This window comes from Siniperca chuatsi, linkage group LG12 (genome assembly GCF_020085105.1).
Source record: "Siniperca chuatsi isolate FFG_IHB_CAS linkage group LG12, ASM2008510v1, whole genome shotgun sequence".
Lineage (NCBI taxonomy): Eukaryota > Metazoa > Chordata > Actinopteri > Centrarchiformes > Sinipercidae > Siniperca > Siniperca chuatsi.
In genome coordinates this window covers 3,742,016-3,768,250 of record NC_058053.1, presented here as the reverse complement: position 1 = coordinate 3,768,250, position 26,235 = coordinate 3,742,016, and the positions used below count along the sequence as shown (strand labels likewise).

At 40.0% G+C, this 26,235-nt stretch overlaps 1 protein-coding gene across 7 annotated transcripts in view; it reads right to left on the bottom strand.

Moving 5' to 3' along the window:
- mlphb (melanophilin b) overlaps window positions 1-25,562 on the bottom strand; it is a 41,175-nt gene extending 15,613 nt beyond the window's left edge. Inside the window, exons 1-5 of one of the 7 annotated variants that reach the window (XM_044217682.1) lie at window positions 25,228-25,562; window positions 22,469-22,635; window positions 11,416-11,637; window positions 6,451-6,590; window positions 694-746 (exon numbers count right to left, since the gene is read on the bottom strand). In XM_044217682.1, coding sequence (XP_044073617.1) covers window positions 694-746; window positions 6,451-6,590; window positions 11,416-11,637; window positions 22,469-22,593 — 540 coding nt within the window. In that variant the 5' untranslated portion in view covers window positions 22,594-22,635; window positions 25,228-25,562. The remainder of the gene's footprint in view (window positions 1-693; window positions 747-6,450; window positions 6,591-11,415; window positions 11,638-22,468; window positions 22,636-25,227) is intronic. The other 6 variants (XM_044217678.1, XM_044217679.1, XM_044217680.1 and 3 more) reach the window with 6 other exon arrangements.
- Between the last annotated feature and the right edge of the window lie 673 nt (window positions 25,563-26,235).

Genomic DNA, 26,235 nt, shown 5'->3' with positions numbered 1-26,235 from the left:
GTATGACAGCCTGGTATTTACCCACAATACACCGTTGCCAGTGCCGGTTGGACCGTGCCTAACCTTAATCGTCACATGCTGTCAAATATTCCAGTTGTTCATGAGGGCTGGCCTAGATCACATAGATAACCCGCGCAGAAAACACTGCTGCTTTTCAACAGAGGAAGGACCCGGCAGCGTGACAAAGATCTGTGCTGACCACAGCAGAACCTTGAAAAAGTTGTTTCAAAAAACATATGCATGCAAAATGCTGATTTGAACTTGAATGAAATTGTCTGTTTTGCAGATGAGTTCTGATTCCCCTCACTAAAACATCTTTTAATTAAGAAACAGGAAACATGTTAGGCATGGGCAACAAATCAACAGAACTGAAGTGAATCAGGTATTGGTTGTTTCCACGTGTCGAGGTCTCAACATAAATTAGCAGTGAAAGACACCAGAATACTAATGTTCTGCTGTCTGAGTACAAATTGATATCTGCTTCTTGTTTTATGATGCATATCACTGGAATGCTTTCTGTTGGCCACAAACTCACTAAAACTCACTAAAAAATAGCTGCAAGATGCCTATTTATTTAATGTAACAAGCAAACAAAGCTTAACCTGCTCTTAGGAAAGCACAAGCATGGGAAATAATCACATGTACTAGTTCTTCAACCACAAGAGAAAATTATAAAAAAAAGTGTTGCCGTACCCCTTCGTAGCGTTGTGAATCTGCGTCCATACTGTGCTCCTCATAGCCATCTGCTGATAAAGAAAGCAGACATGTTAATGTTGACCTAAAGCTTCTTAGAATAAGTGAATGACAACATACTGTACAATAAAGCGTGGGATTTCATGAAAGTAATGCAGTGCACAAATAAAATAATCTGGCATTTCTCTATTTGTGAATCTCCCGTGTCAGCAAACCTAAGAGGCACATTAAGCAAATGAAGTTCACCGCCCTGAGCAAAGAATTACACCTCTCTCAAACCAGCTAGATAACTCTCAACGCAGTGACTTTGTCGTACAACAAATCGCATTTTTTGTTTACATCTGTCAAAGCAAGTACAGCGCATGGAGACAAAAGAAGGAACATTGTGTGTGTTTTCAGCCCATCTTTATGAGAGTGTTTATGAGTGGGTTGCATTTCTACCTAACTGTTCCCTCTTGAATACAGCGAGAGGAAGGAGAGACTGGGAACAACACAGCTGCAGAGAGAAGCAAAAGTTCAAGAATGAGCTTCCCAGATCAACAGATAAAGTGATACAGTTGAAAGCTTATGTAGAACAACAGCATAACGGATTAGGTCCATCTACATTACAATAAACAACTGTGAAGAGTTACTGCACTCTAGTTACTAGACTTCTGTCACATCACTAATTTGCAGAAAAATTTTTGCAGAACACAAAACACACTAAAAGTACCAATATTACAACAACTGATACTACTACTACCTCTAAGAATAATGATATAATAATGGTAATAATTGCCACTAACAATTTTTGTTTTAAACCTCGTTGACTCACTCTGACTAAACCTTCCCTGGCTCGGCTCTTCTAGTCTCAACAGGCGAGCACTGACTGTGCCAGCCTAACCAGAACCTGTGGTCTGTTCCCAAACCACTGTGTATGGGACATTCAAAACCGCAAGGTCTAAATGGATCAATTTAATAGTCTAATGAGAACATTCAATACTGAGACTAAATTACAAATGACCCTTTTTTACATTATCATGTTTGTATGTTTACACTTACATGAATATTCTGACTACATTTTATTGTGAGTGAACAAGCAGGATACTAGTAACATTAACGTGACTCCAGAACGGATCAAAGGAAGACCACACACATGGCTGGATTAAGCCTCTAAAGGGTCCCAGGGGGAAAAGAATGTGTGGGCTCAAATAATAATAATAATAATAATAATAATAATGATGATAATAATAATAATAATTCTAATAATAATAACTTTATTTGCATAGCACATTTCATGCAAAGATGCAGCCTAAAATGCATAACAAAACAAGATCATATTAAAATGAACAATAACAATAGGTAAAAAATATCAATAATAAAAAGCAAAGGCAATAGTAAAAAAAGAAAAAAACAAACAAACAGTTTTATAAAACATAAATAAATGATAGCAGCAAAGTCAACCCAAATTAAAAGCCAATTTAAAAAAAAAAAAGCCTTTCATTTCTTTTTAAAAATACCAAGGGAGTTTGCTGTTCTAAGATCCGAGGGGAGGGTGCTCCACAGTTTAGGGCCATAAAAACAGAGAGCAGCCTCACCAGGTTTCTTGTGGGAAACTTTAGGAACTTCTAACAGAAAGGCAGTGGAAGATCTGAGCGTTCTTGTTGGGACATAAAATGAGATGCTTTTAGATAAGTTAAAGGACTTTAAAAGCAATTCTAAAAGATGCAGGTAGCCAATAAAGTGATATGAGCAGAGGGGTAATGTGATCTCTTTCTTTGTATTGGTCAAAATCCTGGCTGCAGCGTTCTGAATTATCTGTAATTTTCTTAAAGGACCAAAGTATAACATTTAGGAGGATCTATTGGCAGAAATGGAATATAATATTTATAAGTCTCTTTTCATTAGTGTATAATCACATGAAAATAAGAATTGTGTTTTCATTACCTTAGAATAAGCTGTTTATATCTACAGAGGGAGCGCGTCCCCTTCCATGGAGGCCGCCATGTTGCACTGCAATGTTTCTACAGTAGCCCAGATAGGACAAACCCAACACTAGTTTTAGACACGGCCTTTCACATTTTATGCAAGTTTCGCTGCCACCGTAGTTTCTCCTACACGCTTGGAAGGGGAGGGTGAGGCAAGCGGTATTCAAATGGCTGCAAACTGCAATTTCACAGCTAGATGCCACTAAATCCTGCACACTGGACCTTTAAAGACTTTTTGACCTGTTTGTGATTATTTAGTGAAACACACATTTATTTAGGAATATGGTTTTTAATCTATATTCCCAAACAAATTCAATTTTTTAATCAAATTACAACAGACCAGCTAACACATGATGGCGGCTGTGGTTCAGGAGGTAGAGTGGGTTGTCCACTGATCACAGGGTCGGCAATTTGATCCCCAGCTCCTCCTGTCCACATGTCACCTTGAATGGTAGCTAGCTGCCATTGGTGTGAATGGGTGAATGAGAGGCATAAATTGTAAAGCTATGAATAAAAGTTATGTAAATGCAGCCATTTACCATTTTAGCCATTTACATGATATATAGGGCCTTTGGGGCCCCTGGGGTTATGGGGCCCCATAAGGTAGTCGCCCACTTTGCCTGGTTGGTAATCCAGCCTTGACCATACAGACTCACTGAAAATGACTCCAAAATGTCTGAAAATCAGTGCACAAATGTTATAATGTGAACAACATAAAGCAGGACTGTAAATAACTGGAGATGTCTGACCAGGACCGTGGCCAGGATTTGCCATAATAATGAGGTTGTGAGTCCAAGTCCCATCATGTTAATGTATATGCAAGTCTTGGGTCAAATAGTCATTACACATTTATTTAATTGTTTTTAGCCATGCTAGCTGCGTGGCTCGAGTAATGGCAATGTCCGTTGGTCATTCGGTCCGGTTGACATCGCTTTGGTCAAGAGAAATATCTAAAACTATTGGATGGATTACCATGAAATTTTGACGGTCTCCAGAGGATGAATCCTAATGACTTTGGTTGTCCATTGACTTTTCATCTAGCGCCATCAAAATTGAAATTTGTCCAGAACTTTTTGTTTGAGACCAAATATCTGTAAATCTAATGCCATTCCCATCAGCCTCAGCTGTACTTTGTTGAAAAAAGGATAAAGTATATTAAAATCAAAAGACATATCTGTCTGTCAGCAATATCTGACCTTTCCTTATGATTTAGATCAGTCATTTAGTATAGTTTACTTATCATGCATACTCTGTGTGTCATATTCATGAGGCTCTAAAAACAGAAAAGTCGAAAGAACACATGGCTTATTTAGTTGTGTTTAATTACAATTTCATATAAATTATCTTAGGATCTGACTTGATTGTTTAAATCACCTTCTGTCTTCTACAAAAATGAATGAGGTTGGGTTTGCAATTTTGCCATTCAGTAACTATAATAAATCGCTCAGCAAATTGGGATAATTCAGGTAGTCCTTACTTTCCACATAAAATAATAAGAAGCAGCAGTAGCACAATTAAACTTAGGAGCTGGGGTTAGCCAACTAATTGAGTGAACTAACTCCTTTTTTATCCAACACACGTGAACAAAGACTCTGTTGTAAGTATCAGTGTTACATCTCCCCATATGCACAAAGACACTGTACACAGAGGATGACACCCTCTGAGCTTTGGGGGCCCAACAGACCATAGCAGAAAACATACAGTAAAGAGACAGCAAAAGAATGTGTGTGTGTGAGTGTACAGTCATGCATGTTGAATTTATTCCAGCTGGCCACATGAATGTCTACATGTGATGAGTTGCTGACAATTTTAAACATAATGCATCTGTTAACATGCATATTTATTACTGTGTTTCATAACTAAAACTTGCATCTGGGCACACTCTACGAGCTGGATTCTACATAAATACATGACAAACAAACGTTTTGTTCTCTCTCCCTCTTTCTGCTTCTGGTCGGTGGAGCTCTGCAGGACTAGATCCTTCAATTCCAGGCACAGAATGGGAGACATGTGACTGGATGATCACAAGGCCCTCAGGGCTAAGCCAGCCAACCAATTCGCTCTGTATCCTTTCCCAAAATCCTCGAGGGTGACTCAGTATAAGCAGTACCAGGAGTCCCGGCTGTCTCCTCATAATTCATTGATCTCCTGATGCTATGATCTCACTTGGAGACCTGCTGTGTATAATAATGCTTAAAGCTGATGTACTGTGTGCTTCAAGGGCACTTGTTTTATATGTTCTGGGTGTGGCCAGAGGATATTGGAAATGCTGAGTGAGCAACTTCAAAAAGAGAGCAGAAAGTGCTGGAAAAGTTTTGATGAAGCCGCATACCGTCACTGTATCAGACTTTAAACATGAGCAGCAATCATAAACAGGACTTTTCACCATTAGTATATCTGGTAATAAAGTCTCAAGAGTTACAGCAGGCAGTGTAAATATCCCACAAGGCTGAGTTTCCATGCGCACTGATCAGTTAGGGACAAAAACCTGACAGTGGAAGACTGGCCCAATCTGTATGCAGGCCTGAGACACAAGTCTGTGACAGCACTCGGCCTCACAGCTGTGAGGAGCCAGAGCTGGAAAAACAGGAAAAATGGAAGAGATTAAATCCCTGTGACAGATTTGGCAGCTTGCCGGTGACTGGCTTCAGTCTGAGATCTTTCTTTCTATCTGTGACACAGTGTCACAAAAATGAAGGGTCTCATAGACAGGTGGGTGACAAATACAGCAAGAAAAACAGCGACATTAAGTGTGTTAGTAAAGTGTTGGGCTGTCAGGAGCTGCCAGAACAGCTTCAGTGCTCCTTGTTATAGATTCTCCAAGTGTATGGAGTAGTGAACACCATTCTTTCAAATGATATTCCCTAATTTGGTGTTTTTTATGATAGTGGGGAGCACTGTCTAATCTCCCATAGGTGTTCCATTGCATTGAGATTTGGTGACTACAAAGGCAATAACATAGCATTCAGTCCGATAATGTCTGTGCTACTTGCATGAACTTGAAGAACCTGCATTTTGTTGTTCACTGGGATAATGTGAGCTGTCGTCACTGTCTTCAAAAAATGCATTACCAAGTCCAATTCTTGAACTTGATCTTGAAAATTGACACAATTCACACGTGATGCACTCGTGGTGATGTTTTACCAATTTTCAAATACTGGAGTGTGATTCAAAAGGCTGATACTGTACATATTTTCCATGCAGTTACAGTATAGTATGCAGCTGTTGAATCTCCTTGAGGCCTTTCATTTATTGGGGATTTCTTATGGTAAGCTCATGCAGACTTCCAGAAATGCTCTGCGACTCTGGCAGACTCAACCTCTGAACTGCAGCACCTCCTGAGGGCTTGTAAAGAAACGAGTGGAACAGATGGAAATTTGTTAAGGTTGCCCCTTGCCCTGAGACCTGACATCCTACCACCTTTGTAACCTTTGATTAACACTGCTTCACATTCATACAGACAGACAGTTAACATGACTACAGTTGTTGACGACTGAGCAGCTTCAGTCAGCCGGTGCAGAGTTAATCTCTGTGCTGAAAGGCCACAGTGACAGTATTTGTTCAGAAAAGGGGTGTTACTCATTTACTTATCACATACCGATTTTCACAAATGGATCACGGATTAAAACATTCCAGACACAAGTATTACAATCCCTTTTCGTAGTGTATCGTATTTTGGGAAACATCTGAATCCTTTCAAAAACCAATTTAGTAACAAATCCTCACGTTCACTTTCTGTACAGAAAACTACCCACAAAGGCATCTTCATAATAAAAATGGGACTACTCACCTTCAAGGTCATTTCCAGAGCAACTATGTTCGCCGCTCAACCTCTTGAAGAGTGATCGCATCACCTTGGCACTGCCGAAGCGCTTGAAGCGGGCACGAACATTTTCGTGGTACCACTCCAAAGTACCGATCTTGAGGACCCTGTCAAAGGAAACGGAGGCGACAAAATAGGTCCCAATGACTTAATACACAGATCAGTCACCAATAATTACAGAAAATACTTACATTCAAACAACAAGGACTGAATTTGACTCTTGTGTTGCGCAAAGTGGTGTAATGTAACTACCTACATTTACTCAAGTAACACTCTGAGGGGGGCCAGTTTGCACAGTGAATACTTTTCCTTTTGATATTTAAGTACATTTTGCTGGTAATACTTATATGCTTTTACTCAAGTAGAATTTCGAATGCAGGACTTTTACTTGTAACAGAGTAATTTTACCCTGTTGTATTGTTACTTTTACTTAAGTAAAGGATCTGAGTACTTCCATGAACAGCTGATCGCGCTGAAGCCGAGCAGCGTGGCGCCCAGGACAACTTCTATTGTTGTGAAGCACTTTGTACTTTGTTTTGATAAGTGCTCTATAAATAAAGTTTTATTATTTTTATTATAACCGATGTCCCCACTGAGATCTGGAGGAGGACACACCGAGGATGCAGAGGTGGAACGAAGTGGCGAGGGAAGAGAGAGGGGTGCAGATGAAAGAGACTTAAGAACAAGAGATTTAAGCCGTGTCTGCCTTCTCTCGTAATCGGCAACGTGAGATCACTGGCGAATATAATGGACGAGCTAACGGCGTTAGCCCGGAGTCAGATGGAGTTCCGTGAGTGTAGTTTGATGTGCTTCTCAGAGACATGGCTACACCAGGATATCCCGGATCATAAGGTTTCCATTGACGGCTTTCAGACTGTTCAGGCCGACAGGGATCACACTGGGAGGGGTAAGCGGAAAGGCGTCGGGCTTGCTGTTCTGGTCAACAACAGATGGTATAACCCTGGTCACATTACCATCAAGCAGAGTATCTGTAGCCCGGACATTGAACTTAGCTGAGGGACTCACATGCCATTGTTGTGGCTGTTTACACCCCCCCTCTGCTAACCTGGCATCGGCGTGCAACGCCATTCACACCGCCATAGCACAACTCCAGACTCAACACCCGAGTGCACTCATATTTATCTCGGGTGACTTCAACTATGTCAGTGTTTCAACAACACTGACTAATTTCACTCAGTATGTGAGTTGTCCTACTAGAGAGGAGAGGACACTGGACCTGCTGTATGCTAACGTTAAGGATGCATGCAGCTCTCCCCCCCCTCCAGGTAGGTCAGACCACAACCTGGTTCTCCTCAAACCCTGCTATGTGCCTCTGGTTAAAACGTAGCCTGCGACCACAAGAACAGTAAGGAGATGGTCAGAGGAGGCCTATGAGACACTGCAGGAATGTTTTGAAGTGACAAACTGAGATGCACTCTGTCAGCCTCATGGAGAAGACATTGACAGGTTTACTGAGTGCATTACTGGCTACATTAACTTCTGTGTGGACTGCAATGTCCCAACTAAGATGGTCCATTGTTATCCAAATAACAAACCGTGGGTAACAATGGACATCAAAGACATCCTCAATGCTGAGAGGAGGGCCTTTACTGATGGTAATAGGGAGGAGGTGAGGGCAAACCAGGCTGACCTGAAGGTGAAAATCAGGGAGGCCAAAGAGAAGTACAGGAGGAAGCTGAAGCGGAAACTCCAGCAGACATGAGAGATGTCTGGAGCGGCACGAAGAGCATCACTGGCTTCAGACCGACTGGCAGCAGAGGAGTTGAAGGCAGCTTGGACAGGGCCAACGAACTTAATCTGGTCTTTAACAGATTCGACACACCGGCTCCTGCTCATCCACCCTCTAACTCAGCTGCTGTCGGCCCTCAAGCTCCTCTGAGTACTCTGCTCCCCCCTCCTCCATCTTCCTGGGAGAGTCCAACTTCCCCCTCCCCTATCAGGCTAACGGCCCTCTTCACTAATGACTCCCCCCTCCCCCACCAGTAACCTCTGCTGTGTGTCTGACTGCTGACCAGGTGAGAGGACAGCTGTTGAAACTCCACTCAAACAAGGCTGCAGGCCCCGATGGCATTAGCCCCGGGGTGCTAAAAGCCTGTGCCCCCCAGCTATGTGGAGTCCTTCAACATGTCTTCAACCTAAGCCTGAGTCTTCAAAGGGTCCCTGTTCTGTGGAAGACATCTTGCCTCGTTCCTGTGCCGAAGACACCGCATCCCAGTGGCTCCATGGACTACAGACCAGTGGCACTGGCCGCATAATGAAGACCCTGCAGAGACTGGTGCTGGAACAGCTGCGGCCCCTGGTCAGACCCATCCTGGACCCCCTTCAGTTCGCCTACCAGCCCCAGCTGGGAGTTGAGGATGCAATGATCTTCCAGCTGAACCGCATCCACACCCACCTGGACAAGCTGGCAAGCACAATGAGGATCATGTTTTTTGACTTGACTCCAGTGCTTTCAACACCATCCGGCCAGCCCTGCTGGGTCAGAAGCTGGGCATCCACCTGCATTGTGGACTACCTGACTGGCAGACCACAGCATGTGCGCCTGCAGCACTGTGTGTCGGACAGGGTGGTCAGCAACACTGGGGCCCCTCAGGGGACAGTCCTCTCTCCCTTCCTCTTCACCATCTACACCACAGACTTCAGCTACCACACAGAGTGGGGGATGTATCAGTGATGGTGATGAGACTGAGTCAATGAGACAAAGTCTAAGGAGCTGGTTGTAGATCTACAAAGGGCCAAGGCACCAGTGACCCCGGTTTCCATCCAGGGGGGTCAGTGTGGACATTGTAGAGGATTACAAGTAGCTGGGAGTACACATGGACAATAAACTGAACTGGGCTAAGAACACTTCTTAATAAGCTACACTTAACTTGACAGTTCATGCGCTATTACCTTATACTGTATTATTATCATCAACCGGTAAACCCACTTTGTACTTCACACTTATTTTATACTTATACCCACTTGGTACTTAATACATTTTCTGACCTGTATTATAGTGTATTCTATTTTTTACTTAGTACTCCTATTCCTGTGTGCATTGACGTGATAGTGAGCTGCTGTAACAAAAGAGTTTCCCCTCTGGGATTAATTAAGTATTTCTGATTCTGATTCTGATTCTTCCACCACTGGTCACAATAAGCAAGAGCATGGAATTATTAACTACACTGATGAACAGAAAAAATTGTGGTGCTTTAAGCATAAGATGCATAGCATGATATTTTCCAGACATTGAATGAGTCCAGTGAACGGGCTTTGCAGTGCTCAGCCTCATCTGAGCAAAGCTAAGTTTGTTCCTGACCATCTGGGTATTCAAACCAACACTGCATTCAAAAACCTCTATAGTGGAACTTTAAAGCATAGCTCCAGTGACTTTTTGGCCTGGACAGTGCTTTGGTGTCATTTTCTTTTATAACTGACTGATATCAATAGCTTCACATCAGACCCTTAGGGTGTAATGGATGCGTATACACTGCCAAACTAGTATTTACATTTACAGTAAAAACACAATATTATAAAGAGTACGGTCTAGACCAGCTCTATAGGAAATGCGCAATGAGATAACTTCTGTTATGAATTGGCGCTATATAAATAAAAATGAATTGAATAGTGGAACTAGGCCAAGCTGTACAGCTGCGCAGCTCTCCAATAGAGTATTGATAAGCCAGGGAACCTTCAAATTGAATCCCATTAGCACCTAAGTATAATCTTCTGTTTACTCCTATAGCCTGAAAACATTCACAAGTTATTCTGCATTCCGTTAGCATAGTTAAAGGCAGGTCAGCAGAGATAACCAATGAAGTTCTAAGGCATTGATTCAAACTTGAATTATACAAGTTTCATGATAGAGTGAACTTTCCTTCTCTGAACTGAGTACTGAAGAAGAAGATTTGAAGATTCCTTTCCCAACTTTGGGGTCAGGACCCTACGTGAGGTTGCCTGATATGCAAATGGAGGTTGCATGAAGTTGGATTATGTGGCATGACCTGGCTTTGAGTGCAGCTGTAGTAAAGTAAGCAAGCCTTCCTGTGATGTGTGGTAAGCTACCAAGCAAGCAAAAAGTTTGAGCGGGTAAGTGACTCATTCAGCTGTGTGTGGGTATGTGGTCTTTGAAAGACCAAGAGGGGATTATGCAGTGGTGACACAGCACACGTAAAACGTATGGTGCTTGTATGAGGGTGGATTTAGTGCTTTTGTTGCAGAAAATCAAGGTACTGGTCCAGGCCAGACGTGACAGATGAGATGAGATGTGCACCCTCAACCACATCCCATGACTGTAGGCAGCAGCAGCAGCGTGACTTGCAAGTACAACCATCTCTTTTGACATGGCGAGTTCAAATGAACATCAGTGTCAGCATCAAGGTGAGTGTAGATTAAAATTTCATAACTTTCACAACTCCTTAAAATCCCTGTTTGTCAGTAAGTATCAGATAGCCGAGAAAGGTCTTTAAATAGCTGGGGTCACAAAAATGTCCACAACTGAAATTAGGCTCCCAAGCCAAAAAAGAACCTCTCTGAGAACCTCTGCTTTGGGAGGTCATTCCTGTTAGTATTCAGTTAACCTATAGGACTGTACAGAAGAGATGGGCACTGTGGCTAGCAAGCTGTAAGTAGCTTTAAAGAAATGATCAGTTTGAAAATGAAGGGAGAGTAGAATCCAGGGAAAAATGGCTGGTTAATGCTGATATAACATAGAAAAACGTGTACTGTATGTAGATTGTGTGACGTCATCCATAAACAATGTTTGGTAGCCCTTGGGCTTACTGCTTGCTGCCATTTTGGCAGAGCCACAGAATTCAAATTTAGGCAAACAGGTCACTGGCAAACACCTCTCTCCTACCTCTTGACACCACCACCTAATGTCCTCTGAAAAAAAAATGCTGATTTTTGTTTTAATTTGTTATTCCCTACCTGGCCATGCGACATGGATCACACACCCAGCCGTGGTCCTTCTTGTTGTAGCGGCTGCAGGACTTGCAGATGTACAGCTGGCAGTCGAGACACTGACGCTTGCTGTTGACCAGGAACTTGAAGGGCTGGAGACATCGAATACAGTGAGACTCAGTCAGACTGGTCTGGTTGCCCAACAACTCTCTCTTGGTGTCTTCTTTTTCAATCTTGGTCTTTAGCTCCCTAAAAAAGACAAGTTTGGAAATATGGAAGAGGGAAAGCGTAGTTCAACAAGTGCACATAATTTTCTTTATAAACATTCTGTGTGGTTACCTGTACAAAGGCTGCAAGGTAGGGAAACTACCAACTAACAAAACAAGTAAGGCACATAAAACAACAAAAAACTCATCTTCCAAATACTCATTTATTTCACATCTGGTATCACACCAATAGTAAAAGCTACGCATTTATCTGTCATTTATCTCTTGCTCTCCAGCGAGCATTATAAAACTGTATGGTGTTAAATAACCAAAAACATGCCATCATTTACTGTCTGAATACATCTGTGAAGAGACAGACCATATGTTGAAAAGCATGGAAACACATTAGAGCTGAGCTAGCAAAAGGTGAGACAAAACCCAGCCATTCACTACAAACAGTAGAAGAGAAGTAATACAGTAGATATGGTTGCAACTCAGAAACAGAGAAACACTAACAATGCTGCTCTGTTATGGCTGCCGAAATAAGTGCTAAACAATCTTTTTGAATGTACATCTTGGGGCAGGAAATTGGCCAGACTGGTTTGAAACAGGGTTTCTGTTTACTATTATGCCTGCACAAAGACCAAAACCAAGACCTGCGCTCACTTTATCTGCCACCAGCACTAATATAGCTGGAGAGGTCAGAAATACTGAGCAGATGGATGAAGTGTTGTTTGCTGCGAAATTATTCCAACACGTAAAATTAATATTAAAATTACAAATGGCCCATTTTTACATTTCTGTTTCTGTATGGGTACATAAAGTGAGACAGAGCCAGGCTAGCTGTTTCCCCTTGACTGCAGTATTTATGCTAAGCTAAGCTAACCATGTCTTACACTACTCATCTCACTCTCAGAAACAAAGCGAATACGCATATTTCCCCAAAATGTTTAACTAACTGTTGAGCCGCCATGGAATGCATTTGAAGGTAAATTTATAATTTATTACTCATTTTATGTTTTTACAGCTAAAAAACAAACGTTATACCATTTCATTATACAGACATGTCATGAGTCAAAATGCTGGCTGACAATTATGAGTGAAGAGATGTTTGTCAGCTCACAGATGGCAACACACTCATTTTGGCAACTTCGTGTAAATATTATGTCAGCCTTGTTACACTGAAAAGTCAGTAAAGGCAGACACTGCAGTGCTTCTCCGGGAAACATTTAGTGCTACTTTTACAAATAAGAAAAAATTATAAAGTCACATGCGGTATAGCTTTACTGTGCGTGATTTAGATCATTCTTAATACTGTATACTGTAAATATACAGTTAAAAAATGCTTGACTAAACAATCTCATGAACATTTTTTAGTGACCTTTTGAGTGACATAGGTGTGTTAGAATTAGAATGTGTTTATTTTTATACACTACTCAATATACTTACCTACAGTATGTATCTATCTCTTTCTGTAATTTTGTTTCACCCTACTGGTTGAGTGACTATATTGTAGTTTTTCCAAAACACACTACTAAAACACTTGCATGCCTTTGTTTATTCCAGTGTCTCAGCATTATTGAAATCACTCAAACATGAATTATTACTGGTTTTGTTGAAGCCTCATATTATATATGAAAAAAAGAAGAAGCTGGTTCTGTTGCACACAGTATAAAAAAGAGCAGAAAGACTAACCCCACTAATGATGGGTTGTAATGAGATATTTTGTAACACACGTTACAGTCAAATTTCTTTTTTTACTTTTTTCAGGAACAAGTTCGTTTTGAGTAATTATATTACAATTAGCAAAAACCTCTATCCCAGCCTTTAATTTGTTTTCCTCCAGATAAGGAGTCAAACTCAGTTAGCAGAGGAGAAAAGTTACTTTCTTTCTTGAAATGTTCTTACTACATTAATTTGTATCAATGTCTTTTATGAATGAGTAAAGTTGTGCTCAATGATTATATTTGAAAGTACTCTGTCTTCAGCTAATAATTAATACCTGTACAATGCAATACGTGTTGCAATAACCTCAGTCGAATTCTACTCAAAACCTCTAAAGCCATATCCTATTCAAACAAACACATCTTTCCTCTGCTATGTGTGACTTGGCAGCTCCTTACGCATGTGTCATGAATGACTTCATTGCTTCATTGCAGACCATTCTCTTCAGCAAAGTTTGAAGCAAACTTGTGCTGATTTTTGGAAAAGTAACAGTCTCACTCAGCGCTGCCAGATGCTGACAGTAGCGGAGAGGAAACTTCAGCTAACAAATCCCAAATGTCACACAGTGTGGGTGGAGTCTGGCAAAACACCCACCGAGGATAAGAGGATGCTTATTGTTTATTAAAACTTTTTTAAGGCCATGCTTTTTAAATCATAGCCCAGATCATCGGGATAAATGGGATACTTTGTAAGTATCCCATAACCTTTTGCAGATACAGCTGCTGGCCATTAGCGATGTGATTGAAAAGTAATATCTGTTGAATCTGCCCTCCTCTGAAACATCAAATCCCACAGATCTGGTATACAAGATGCCCTTCTATGATTCAAATAAGATGTGTGCTGTAGGCAACGTCCATGCCTTCCAAGCACTGATACATGGCTGGCAAGGCCAAATATCAAAGACAAGTGCAATGGCTTACCAAGAGTGAGAGTCTGTGAGTGAGAGTGGTGCCCTCTGCAGGGGCTGTCAGCAGTTTGTAATTGATGTGACTCGGGAATATTCCCAGTAAGTGGACCATGTGCTAAGAATTTTTTGTTGAATTGTGAATATTATTGTAATACAATGCCAACATTAAAGCAGCATTAGTTGATTTTTGGTCACTTTGGGACAACAGAACAAGCTGTAAACAAACCATTTACATATCACAACCTTATTAAGTTGATTCAGCCAACAGGTTGGCAAAAAGTTGCCTATTTACACATCCACCAGACATGGGACCATATTAGCATTTATTTGGAATTTTTCTGTTTTGCTCTCTACCCACTCCTGAGAAACGTATCTGGCTCTTTAGCAGCTAAATGCTCCACTATGTTCACCAGCTAGTCTCTCACTTTGTCTGTCTGCTGCTCCTAGAAATTACACTGATGAGAGCGGTGAGACCAAAACAATAAGGCTGGGGGCCGTAAAACCAAAACAATTAGCTGGAAGACAATACAGTGCTCTGTAGAGCTGGGGGAAACTGCAGAGTTGGGTGATATATTCTTGATAAAAAATATTGATTCATGCAGCTTTAAATGTAGCCTGCTGCCACTCATATTTCTTGTACCTCCTTAATTGATTCCAAACGTACTGCTTTTGATGCACATATTTGAGTAAATGTGAAGGCAGCAGAGGATTCATTCTTGGCAATATTTAAATGCTTTTGTGAACCACTGTAAACGAGTGGGTCAGTGTTTTGTTTGTCTGACACAATAAAACACTGGTGACACAATACACAGTCCTGCCACTGGTTTCACACTGCAAACTAGTAAACATGGATGTGAACAATGCTGGATTCAAACATTTAAGAAAAATTAGCTTTGCAAATGTTTTATGAGGAAGGAAATTGATTCAGCGCAGGTAATGTAAACATAACTTTTGTTTGTTTGTAAGAAAACTCTGCAGGGCACCTTCAGGATGAGAACTTACAGTTATTTACATAGAAAGGGTATGGATAGAAACTGCACAGCAGCACTTGTGAGATTTCAAAGAGAGAAGTAACTGCAATGTTACAGTTTGTCTCAAATGAGATTGTTTTACTCTTTCTTCTCCTTTCATGTTGAAAAAAAGTGAAGGTCATAAAAACAAGCTTTACACTAAATTATTGGCATGTCTATATACATTTTCTGGGATGTTTTACCAAGTAACACACTTAAGTACGTCCTCAAAGTCCTCAGTATTTGATTTAAAGCAGGTACTGCAGAGTTTTTGCTTAACTGGCAAAGCTCAGGAATCCGGGTGCGGCAGCCAGACATTCACTACACACAGACAGCTATGAAGAAGAGTGTTCCCATACATGGTGATCTTCTCGCCCTGTCTGTCCACACAAATCAAACCCTCTCTAGTTTAAATTAACGTAGTGTTTTAGACGTTTTTAACCGAGTTTGAGCTGGTGTGCTTATCTCTCAGTCTTTCATCTTCACATTGTAATCTCATATTCTCCTCTTTGCCTCTCTCTTAAGTTACCATATACTTCATGGGGCTGGTGAAAGTGAGAATGAGAGAGAGATAAAAAGAGAGACTGACACACACAGAGGATTAGAGTTAAAACATAATGCTTTCCAGAGAAAGATCCAGCAGCTTCACATTAACTTTGTAGATACGTTTCCATTTTGCTAAAGACAATTTTCAAACAACCAATTTATAAATAAAACTATAATGTCATTTAAGGAGGAAATGCATTACCTGGGTTTGACTGCAGACAGATAAATAGATCATTCTGATTCTGCGACAAATGGCCATTATGCTTTTATATTCTGTATAATTTTTCCTCATATGACTCATGACTGGGAACTATCCATATTTAGCAAACTAGCAAACATCACTCACAGTTATAAATCTGCTGCAGCTTAACTTAATTAAGGTTCCTGTCTGAAAATTAAAGACAGGTTATTTTCATCTCTGTGCAGGACGCTCTGCTTAGAAAGCTACAAATTTAAGAACATGCTTCAGAACATACAGCAATGAGTTTTTAAAGCAAGCTGTAAACACAACATTGACATATATGTTTTATGTTCATATAGCCAATGTTTTAGCAAAGAATTGCCTATTTACATATACAACTGGACACAGAGCAACATTAGCATTCATTCAGAGTCGTGTTTGTGTCCACCTGATGAATGTGAGTCCAATATTCATTCTCCTTTTAGCTCTGTTTTGGTCTCCACCAGCTCCTGAGAGAAATATCTGGCACTTTAGCTGCTAAATACTCACCCATGTTCACCAGCTAGTTGCTAACTTTGTCTGTCTGCTGTTTGGTGCAGACCAAGTAGCGTGCAGTGGAAACAATGATGATGAGAGCAACAAGAGTGAACCTAAACAGTAATATAGCGGGCTCATATAAGTAGTCATGTGATTCATTGTTGATATAACAATATTGATTATAGCAGCTTTAAAGCTGCATTCATGAATTGATTTTTTTGGCCATTTTGGGGCAGTAGAGCAAGCTAAAAGCACAACACTGACATATTATTACCTTATAGTTGTTACGACGAACGTGTTAGCAAACAATTATCTGTGAGTTCATCACTATGAGCGACCACTTTCACTTTCCATTGTTAATATAAAATATTGATTAGAACAGTTTTAAAGTTCCAATTTGACTTGTTTTCTTTAATGATAGGAAGTTGTAAGAAAGTCTTTTGGTATTAATGCATTATAGATTTCAGGTTGACACGTCTGCAGTGGCTACTACTATAAATTTGCTTCACATGTGAGGATTTATAAAGCCTTGCAGCAAAAAGCAAAACATTTGTCAAAAACGAATAATTTTAAAATAAATCAACCCCTGTAAGTATTGGTAGATGAAATTTTTGACAAAACACACTAAGTAATAAAAATATAACACTTATAATATTAGATGACGTCTGTTATTTTGGTGGACTTGGTAAAGCAAAACAAAGTCTAAGTACTTGCCAAAATAACATATTTCATTTTAAGATCCTACATGTGTGGTTTTACAAGATTTAGGCGTGACAGTTTTATATGTAAACCGCATGAAGAAGTACCTATTTATAGATTGCAGAGGCCTTGGATCAAAACAACAGACAGTTTCCTCAACAACAATTGCTCATTTGAATGGAAAACAAATAGCTGAAGAAGAACCTTGGCAAGAACTGCAACCTAAATGGCTGGATCTGAAGAAGGACATTGTTGTCCTGTATTTGTGCATGGCCCTACATAGAAAAGACAGCCTTTTGGAGTGGTGAATCTTCAAGAACAAACAACCTGTATGAAAATGTACATTGACCAAAAAAATAGCTGTTCTAATCTCTCTTTATGACCGAAGTCTGACTCTCTCCATCCATTTTTTCTTTGGGAAATGCCAGCTGGAGACAAGAAGAGAAGAGAAAAGCACTATGTTTAATAGAGTATGGAAAAATAAGGAAGTACAGGAAATCTATTGAATGAATTCAAAAAGTATCTTAAAGTCTGGAATATTTTAAAGTGACTCAGATGAGATAGCTGCCCAGAAACAACACTGAGTGGTTTATTCTTGGAGATCATAATACTGTTTGAATAAGCAAGAAATCAATTTGTCTTAGATAGCGATCTTAGCAAAATACTACAGTAGAGTAATAAAAATATCCATGTTTGAGAAACAATAAAAGATTAGTCATATCAAGATAAAGTTAGTAGTTTAATTTGACCTATTAAAGGCCCTGTACACCCACACAGGCGTTTTCAGTTACTCTGGCTGATTAGACTTCCAGTCAGGTGAAGTTGGGATGGAATTACAGTGGTGTGAAAAAGTGTGTTTTTGCCAGTTTGTCACACTTTAATGTTTCAGATCATCAAACAAATTTAAATATTAGTCAAAGATCACACAAGTAAACACAAAATGCAGTTTTTAAATGAAGGTTGTTATTATTAAGGGAAAACAAAATCCAAACCTACATGGCCCTGTGTGAAATAGTGATTGTCCCCTAAACCTAATAACTGGTTGGGCCACCCTTAACAGCAACAACTGCAATCAAGCGTTTGCGATAACTTGCAATGAATCTTTTACAGCGCTGTGGAGGAATTTTGGCCCACTCATCTTTGCAGAATTGTTGTAATTCAGCCACATTGAAGGGTTTTCAAGCATGAACTGCTTTTTTAAGGTCATGCCACAGCATCTCAATAGGATTCAGATCAGGACAATGACTAGGCCACTCCAAAGTCTTCATTTTGTTCTTCTTCAGCCATTCAGAGACCCCACAACAACATCCAAAGACCTGCAGGCCTCACTTGCTTCAGTTAAGGTCAGTGTTCATGACTCCACCATAAGAAAGAGACTGGGCAAAAATGGCCTGCATGGCAGAGTTCCAAGACGAAAACCACTGCTGAGCAAAAAGAACATTAAGGCTTGTCTCATTTTTGCCAGAAAACATCTTGATGATCCCCAAGACTTTTGGGAAGATACTCTGGGGACTGATGAGACAAAAGTTGAACTTTCTGGAAGGTGTGTGTCCCATTACATCTAGCATAAAAGTAACACTGTATTTCAGCAAAAGAACATCATACCAACAGCAAAATATGGTGGTGGTAGTGTGATGGTCTGGGGCTGTTTTGCCCAGTCTCTTTCTTATAGTGGAATCATGAACACTGACCTTAACTGAGGCAAGTGAGGCCTGCAGTTCTTTGGATGTTGTTGTGGGGTCTCTGAGTCAACTCTATGTACTAAGGAGAAGTCAATCCAAAACAGTTTTTACATACCCACATAGTCTTTTAGTGAAAACACCTGTGTGGGTGGACTATGAGTGTCTAGTTGCTTAAAAGGTAACAACTTGGAATACTGCAAGTGAGGTTGGATTATCAACTGTCTCCTCAGACACCTCAGGGGCCCCAAAGGATAAATTAATTTCATCATTAGCAAATTTGTTTTTGTAATATGCTCTAAAGCAATTTGCTTTAAAGGGCTTTAAAGCAGTTCCTACATTATTACTAAACCTTGTCTTGTAGAGAAGCCTTGTGTCAAAATCTAGTTTTAATACCTTCATTATTTCAGTTTATATTATGCTTATCTGGTGCCTATTTCTAAATAAGTAATCTGTTTGTAACCAGGTTAAAAAATACCATACATTGTAATAAAAATGTTGTTAAGATAAAGGTATATATAGTATGTGACTTAGTTAAAAACAAAATCGAGGAATTGTTATAAATAAGGTTAACACATCATTGACTCTGAAATAAACCAAAGTGGCAGGGAGGTAGTGCATCTCTGTCGGGCCTTAGGCCTGTACATAGTTAATGGTAGGTTCAGAGGGGACTCTTTAGGGAGATTCACATACTCCTCAGCACTTGGGTTTAGTGTAGTCAGTGCAATCACTGTATAGCTAACCCAGCCTACGCTATTAGCTTAGTTAATCGTTTCGACATGGAAACCCTGAAGATTTATGAGATAGTGCTTGTCACCAAGTCAACACTCAGAGTTCCTTGGACTAGGCTGGACAGACCATGCCATCTCTGAACACATGCTTGCCATCTTGTTCTTCACTGAGAGACTGGTAAAAGCTGCAGGTTGGGCTCAGAACTCTTACTCAAGTTAAAACACTTTTATTTTATTGCTCTTTTGAGTGAAGCGGACCAATAGTTTTGGGTATCTCCACTCCCAAATGTCACATCAGACCTGCAACAGAGATTTTTTGGGGGGTTTATTTTAATATATGCCGGCTTGTGTGTGTGTGTGTGTGTGTGTGTGTGTGATTGGTGAGTGTGGGCCCTCTGACTTTGGTGTGAACTTGAAATCAATGTAACCTGAATTGTTGTTAGATTGTGTGTTTGCAGTTGAAGAAAATGATTGAGGTAACTCAAGTTATTAAAACTGAAAAAAGGTGAAATTTCAAGGAGACTGACTTATATTTCATTTTGTTTATGTTAAAAATTTCAAAGTAAATAATAGAAATTCATTATTTCTGAAACTGATTCCAGTGTGCTGTTTGGTTATTCATTTTGTTAGAGGTATTTGAGCATACGAGATAAATATGTGATAGTTCATCAAAGAACTGATAATAGTGGTGTTACAGTTCAGAAATAGTGGATAAAGGAATTCAAGACAATTAAAAGTACGTTGGGGTAAAAGAGAAAGAGGACAACATCACCCTAAGTATTCTTTATTGTAAATTAAGTTAATTGATTAAAAAACTCAGGGCCCTCCCTGACTAAGTAGGGATAGGTGGGCTACATGTTTAATCAAACTAACTGATACACAGGAAGCTTGTAACTTCCAGGTTTTCCAGGTAAAATATAATGAGGCTGCCGTGTGTAATCTGGGGGTGGGTGATGTGTGAGTGGTGTCAATAGGGGCCCACAGCAAATTTTTGCCTCAGGGCCTCCTAATTAGATAAGATTGCAAGTTTCAGTGAATAATTTAAACTTAGAGTTAGCTTTCATACATTACCAGTTTTGTAGTTCTGTAACTTTAGGCATACAAAGATGTGGACAGATTAGAGATACACACCACAGGTGTAAATCTTGCTTTAACAATGTGCCACTAAATGTTTTCTTCATTTTGTGGACTATCCTTACTATCCTGGAGAACTGCTGCTGCTGCTGTGCAGAGGTCATCCCAAATCCGAGGATAAGGGGAAATTCCCTCTAAACCTCTTCCTCCCACAGCCTGATATCTAAACCATCCATCAGTCACTATTGCCAAGGAGACATGTGAGTTAGAAGCAACTGACTGAATCATCTGTTGGTGACTTACAGCTCGACAAAGTTTGTCCAGCCCTCAGGAATAGAGTACAGTGTGTCATTTCTGCTCAGTTTTACTAAATTTAAACCAAACAAGATCAGCCGTCTTCTCTCAATAAAACAACCCCAGCAGAAAACCAATTATCTAGCATTACAGGCTTTGAAGACAGGGCATCTGATTACTGGCTCACTGTGAAATGTCAGTGCCCTGTCTTGTTTAGGCTGATATGATAATATGATGACACAAGTGCTGTGAAACACCATGTGAAACAAATACTGGACAGTGTTTCCATTCAAGTGGGTTTTTTTTCTCCCTATAGTGTCCAATGTATTGACCTATGTATAAATGATACTTTGTAACTTTTGATATAAGACATCACAAATAATTTCTTTTACAAATGAAAAGTTGACTTCATAAGCAAATATAACAATTCAATACACTCAGGGGTTTTCCCGCTGCAGCCTTGGTCTGTTGACCTTGACCAGTAGCTAACGGTAGCTAATGTTTGCTAATTTTAGCTATTGCTGTTTACCATGGTCTTAGTTTAGCGTGTTAGCATGTAGTGCTGACCGATAAATCGTATTGTCATTGTGATATGAACATGCGCGATAAACACATTGCAAAAGACTGTCCGAAACCCGATTTGTAAGAAAAATCCTTTACTTTAGGGATGGGTACCGAGACTCGGTATTAAACGGGCCCCGGGGCTAAAGGCCGTAGTATTTAGTATCACGCTGCAGCCTCTGCCCTGCTCTCTGTGTCAGGACTGAGCTCCACACTCACACACACACACACACACACGCACGCACGGCGGCCAGCAAGGCCGCGGGGGAGACAGTGAAGTGCAGATAAGTTGAAGATTACTGTAAGTGCAATAAAACCTTCACGAGTAAAAAGCCTAAACATGTAGAAGACAATATTTTAATCTGCTCTGTCTGCAGTCTCTCATATGCATGCTAACATTTGGAGGACAAAATAAAAACACAACTGTTTCCATTTTTTTACTCTATAAAAAAAGTATAACCTTATACTAATCTTGCATTTATAATCCACAGGAAGGTCAATTAAAGGAGCAGAATGAGCACAGCCCGTGGAGACATGTCCATCAAAACTAATAAAAGCCCTAATTCCCACTAAGTATTAAAGAAAATACAGAGGGAAATATTGCACTACACACGAGACACAGCTGAAATACATGATATAAAAGATGATTTTACAGAATAGTATGAAGTATAATTCAATATGGTACACTTATTTGTATTGGATTAATATGATAGGGTTAGAGTTTAAATTCTAAACACAGTAATGGACACAAACATCCATCTGGCTTTAAATTTATAGACAATTTTAAGCAATATGTTTAATTGCTACTTGTGGTTTGCTACTTGTGAAGCCATACGCATCAAAGGGGTGGCATCTGTGGGTTCGGTGAGAGACAGATGTGTGTCAGATAGAAATAAAACAGATATACAGTATGTGATCTTTTCAACTTACCCAAGTCTGTCCTCCTCCTTCTTCCTCAGATCAAAATCTCTCTGGACAACTTCCCAAACATGCTTGGCCTCCTCATCTGTGAGCTTGGAGAGATCCAGCTTCTTGCCTGTTGTGGTGCCAGGCATAATTATGAATTTGATGCCTGTGAGCTGGCAGGCTGCCTGGTGCTGGGTTACAGTAGGGTAATAATAAAAATACAATTAGTTGTTTGCAAATGAGGCAAAGTTAAGCTATTAGTCAGCATTGATAGTGTTAAGAAATGTGTAAGCAACATAAGGAATGTCCCTGCATTCATCAGTTGGGGGAAATTAGTTTGATACACAACCTTCTGAGCGGTAACGTTTCACTGACCTTTTGAATACTTCAGCATTCCAGAAAGACAATGTACCAACACCTAATCAAATGTAACAGCTAAGGCTGTGTACATCAATTGCGTGTTCCTCTCTATTTCATTTTTGCTAAAATAACACTGTAAAATTAAAGGATAGGTCCAGATATTTTTAAGTCTATCTTGCTCATGCCCATATGTCCATTGAAAGCGACCCCTTCTTAATGTGACTACACTGTGAAAGATGTGGGACAAAATCCACAGTGCTTGTTCTTTGCAAAAATGCATTCTTCAACTTAAGCTTTAGCCGAAGATAATGAGGCTGCTGCAGTTTCAGATAAATTAAGTGGGTATCTCCTGGCAATATTGTGCCCCGGTAAAATCCTACATGCAACTAGCAGAAAGCATCTCTCCACGGCTAAGCAAGGAAGCACTGTCCATGGAAACACAAAAAGGGAATCTCATACTATAAAGAGTGCATATTTGGAAGAGCCCCCCTTACTTGGCCAAGACTGCTGAATCCTCTTATCAGCTTTAGCTTTAGGATGCATTTTTGCACAGGATGAGGGTTAGGGGTGGGCTGTCCCCTGTCACAGGCATGTTAATCACCTTGTGGCCATTATGGACAGGATAAATGATTACAGGGACCAATAACTTTTGAACGTGAGTATTCAAATAACAAAGACTTAAAGAATTCCAAAGCTATCTTTTAAAATCTTCCAGGCAAACAAGCACATTCTGTGTTGTTTTGACTTCTTCCACATTTCTAACTTAAGGGTGCTTCTAACGGAGCCGTAGGTATGGCTTGAAAGCTAGAAAATATTTCTGATAAGCTCATTAAGGTAGATTTAGTTAAGATGGGGTTACTGTCTTCTTCCTTGTCACTACGAGCAACCCCTTTCACATTTCACATAATTATTTGACTTTGAATTAGTGAAGCTTTAAACACAACTTTTATTAACATCAAAATGATCCATTTGTTGCTTATAATGTTTGCCAGTGTCTTCCAACACAACCCTAGACGATGTTCCTAAAATGCTTACATGACTGTTTTCTGATCTGCCACGTCTGCAGTTAAGGTTTACACAAGTAAAAATGAGGAGAGGTCACACTTATTCTGTCCTTGCTACTTAGAGAGGACAGTAATTATTTGCACAACTGCAGGGTGTTGCTTGTCAAGTATTTGAATGAATGGCCCAAAAAAACAGACCAGAATAATTGTATCGATCACGGGTCAGTGACTTGGAGCACTGGCAGATTAGGTGCTCTGCCACATGCATCTGTCCTGTGATCTGAGAAGGTTTGGCACAGTTCAGCCATCACATTGCTGAGGGATTTTAATTGAGTGTCTCTTAAATGGAGCCTGCCCAAACATTTCACATGGTCCAGTTTCATAATGCATTGATTTCAGAGGATGAGTTAACTCCAATAGAGCCAATACACTACTACTGAATTGCACGTAAACACTCTTACATAATCAAAGAGGAGTAAAGGAATGCTCAGGAGCATCACATAATTGTCTTGTTTTCCACAGGCCATGCAAAAAAACCAAATCTAGCCTAATCTAATTTCTGCTTCTGCAAATGGGCACTAATGGTAAAAACAAGCATGTGCGTTTAACAGAGACACTGGTCACATCTAAATTGTAGAATCTGAGTAGAACATTGTACTCCTCCAGCAATATAAAATATTGCTTACAACTTTCCCACAGTTCAGTTCTTAAACTTGAACAGCCAAGCAGTATACAAAAGCTCTATGTGTATTTGCTTAGCGGGTGTGAGCAACTTGGTATCTTACTCTGTTGTATTAAGGGAACATTATGAAAACATGCACTTTAAAAATGTCATTATAATATTCCTTATAGTATATTTTAGTGTTATGCCTTAGCCAGTGAAATCTCATGATCTAAAATGGATTTTCTGTATTCAATTCGCGGCTGATGCACACAACTCAACAGGTGCACATTTAAAGGACTCCTTGTGTTTGCAAAAGGAAGGTTTGGCTTGATAACAGGTGTGGGGACACACAAACCTGGAATAGTTTTACCAGCCAACGAACAGTGCGGATAAAGCATACATTTTATTCCAATTCAAACCACTTCACATGCTCTTATATGGAGTTTTAAATGTGGCAACCTTGGCTGCCTTTCAGTAGATTTAAGAAAGTTGATTAAAGCTATTTGGCATTTGTTTTAAAATACACACATACATTAATTGTATCGCTAATAACAAGTTGGAACACTTTCAGACATGAGTTTGGTCCAATGAAATGAGCTAAATCACTGTTGCCCACTGACAGTTTAAGTAGCATAAATGTAAAAAAAGGAGCAACAACAAGATTCAAATTACAGTAACATCTCTGAGATACCAACACATGTAGGCATTAGCATCATTTTATTCTCTTAACACCAATGTGTGTAAATATCACTTACCTTGGTGTTCACAGAGTAGCCTGCAGGCAGTATTTCCTCTGAAGGCAGACCAGGCTGACTGTGGGGCAAACTAAGTAGCAGACAGCAATGCTAATCACATGTCTAGTTAACCAGGAGGAAGAAAGGCAGGGAGACAAGCCTCCTCTCCGCCTTCCTTGACTTTACTTCAAAGGTTCTGGTTATGTGCTTTAGCCCCGGACATTGGTTCAGTATTAAATACATTGGAACTGCTTTTGATTTGCATTTACATTATATTGGGAAATGCCGGATTAATGGTAAATCAATCGGTTTGGAAGCAGTTATTTTGAGCATTTCATTGCTTGGACAGCATTCAAGCGTGAAGTGATCATGAGGTTATGTAGAGGCCAGTCGGCCTTCAGTCCCCAGTCACATGTCTTGGATCCTATGTTATAGGAGAGAGTTGTGATGTCTTTTAATATCTGTTAATAATTGATGCAATGTTGGTTTAAGGGTAGTAAGTGGCTGAATATAGTTGTAAGACTTTGTTGCTATAATATTATTATTTGCAAAGTGGGTGGGTCAGCTTTCTTTCTCGGAGAGGAATCAAGTTCCATTGATGAAGCCAAACATTTACACATGGAATGAGAACTTGGAAGACAAAGTTGCAAGTGTTTTTACGTGTTGAGATCATTACAATTACTCTAATGTGATGTGAAAGCTGAGTTGGAACGAGTAAGGACGGTCATCACAAAGGAAACTCCCCACTAATTGTGACAGAAATGTGCACTCAGAAACTGATTAGGGCAAATTTGAAAGAATCCAATTGAATGTGAAAATCAACATGGCTGAATTGAGAAGACCTGTCTTTGTTCATTTATTTATTTCATTCTCTCATAAACATAACGATTTTCTCCCATTTCCTCCCTCACTGGTTTATGTTATCCAAGAGGGTGATTTGAGCCATGTGACGCGTCCAGCAATCCAATTTTCTTGTTTTCTCAACCACCAGGCCCTGTCATCTTCCTGTGGAGTAAATAAACATGAACA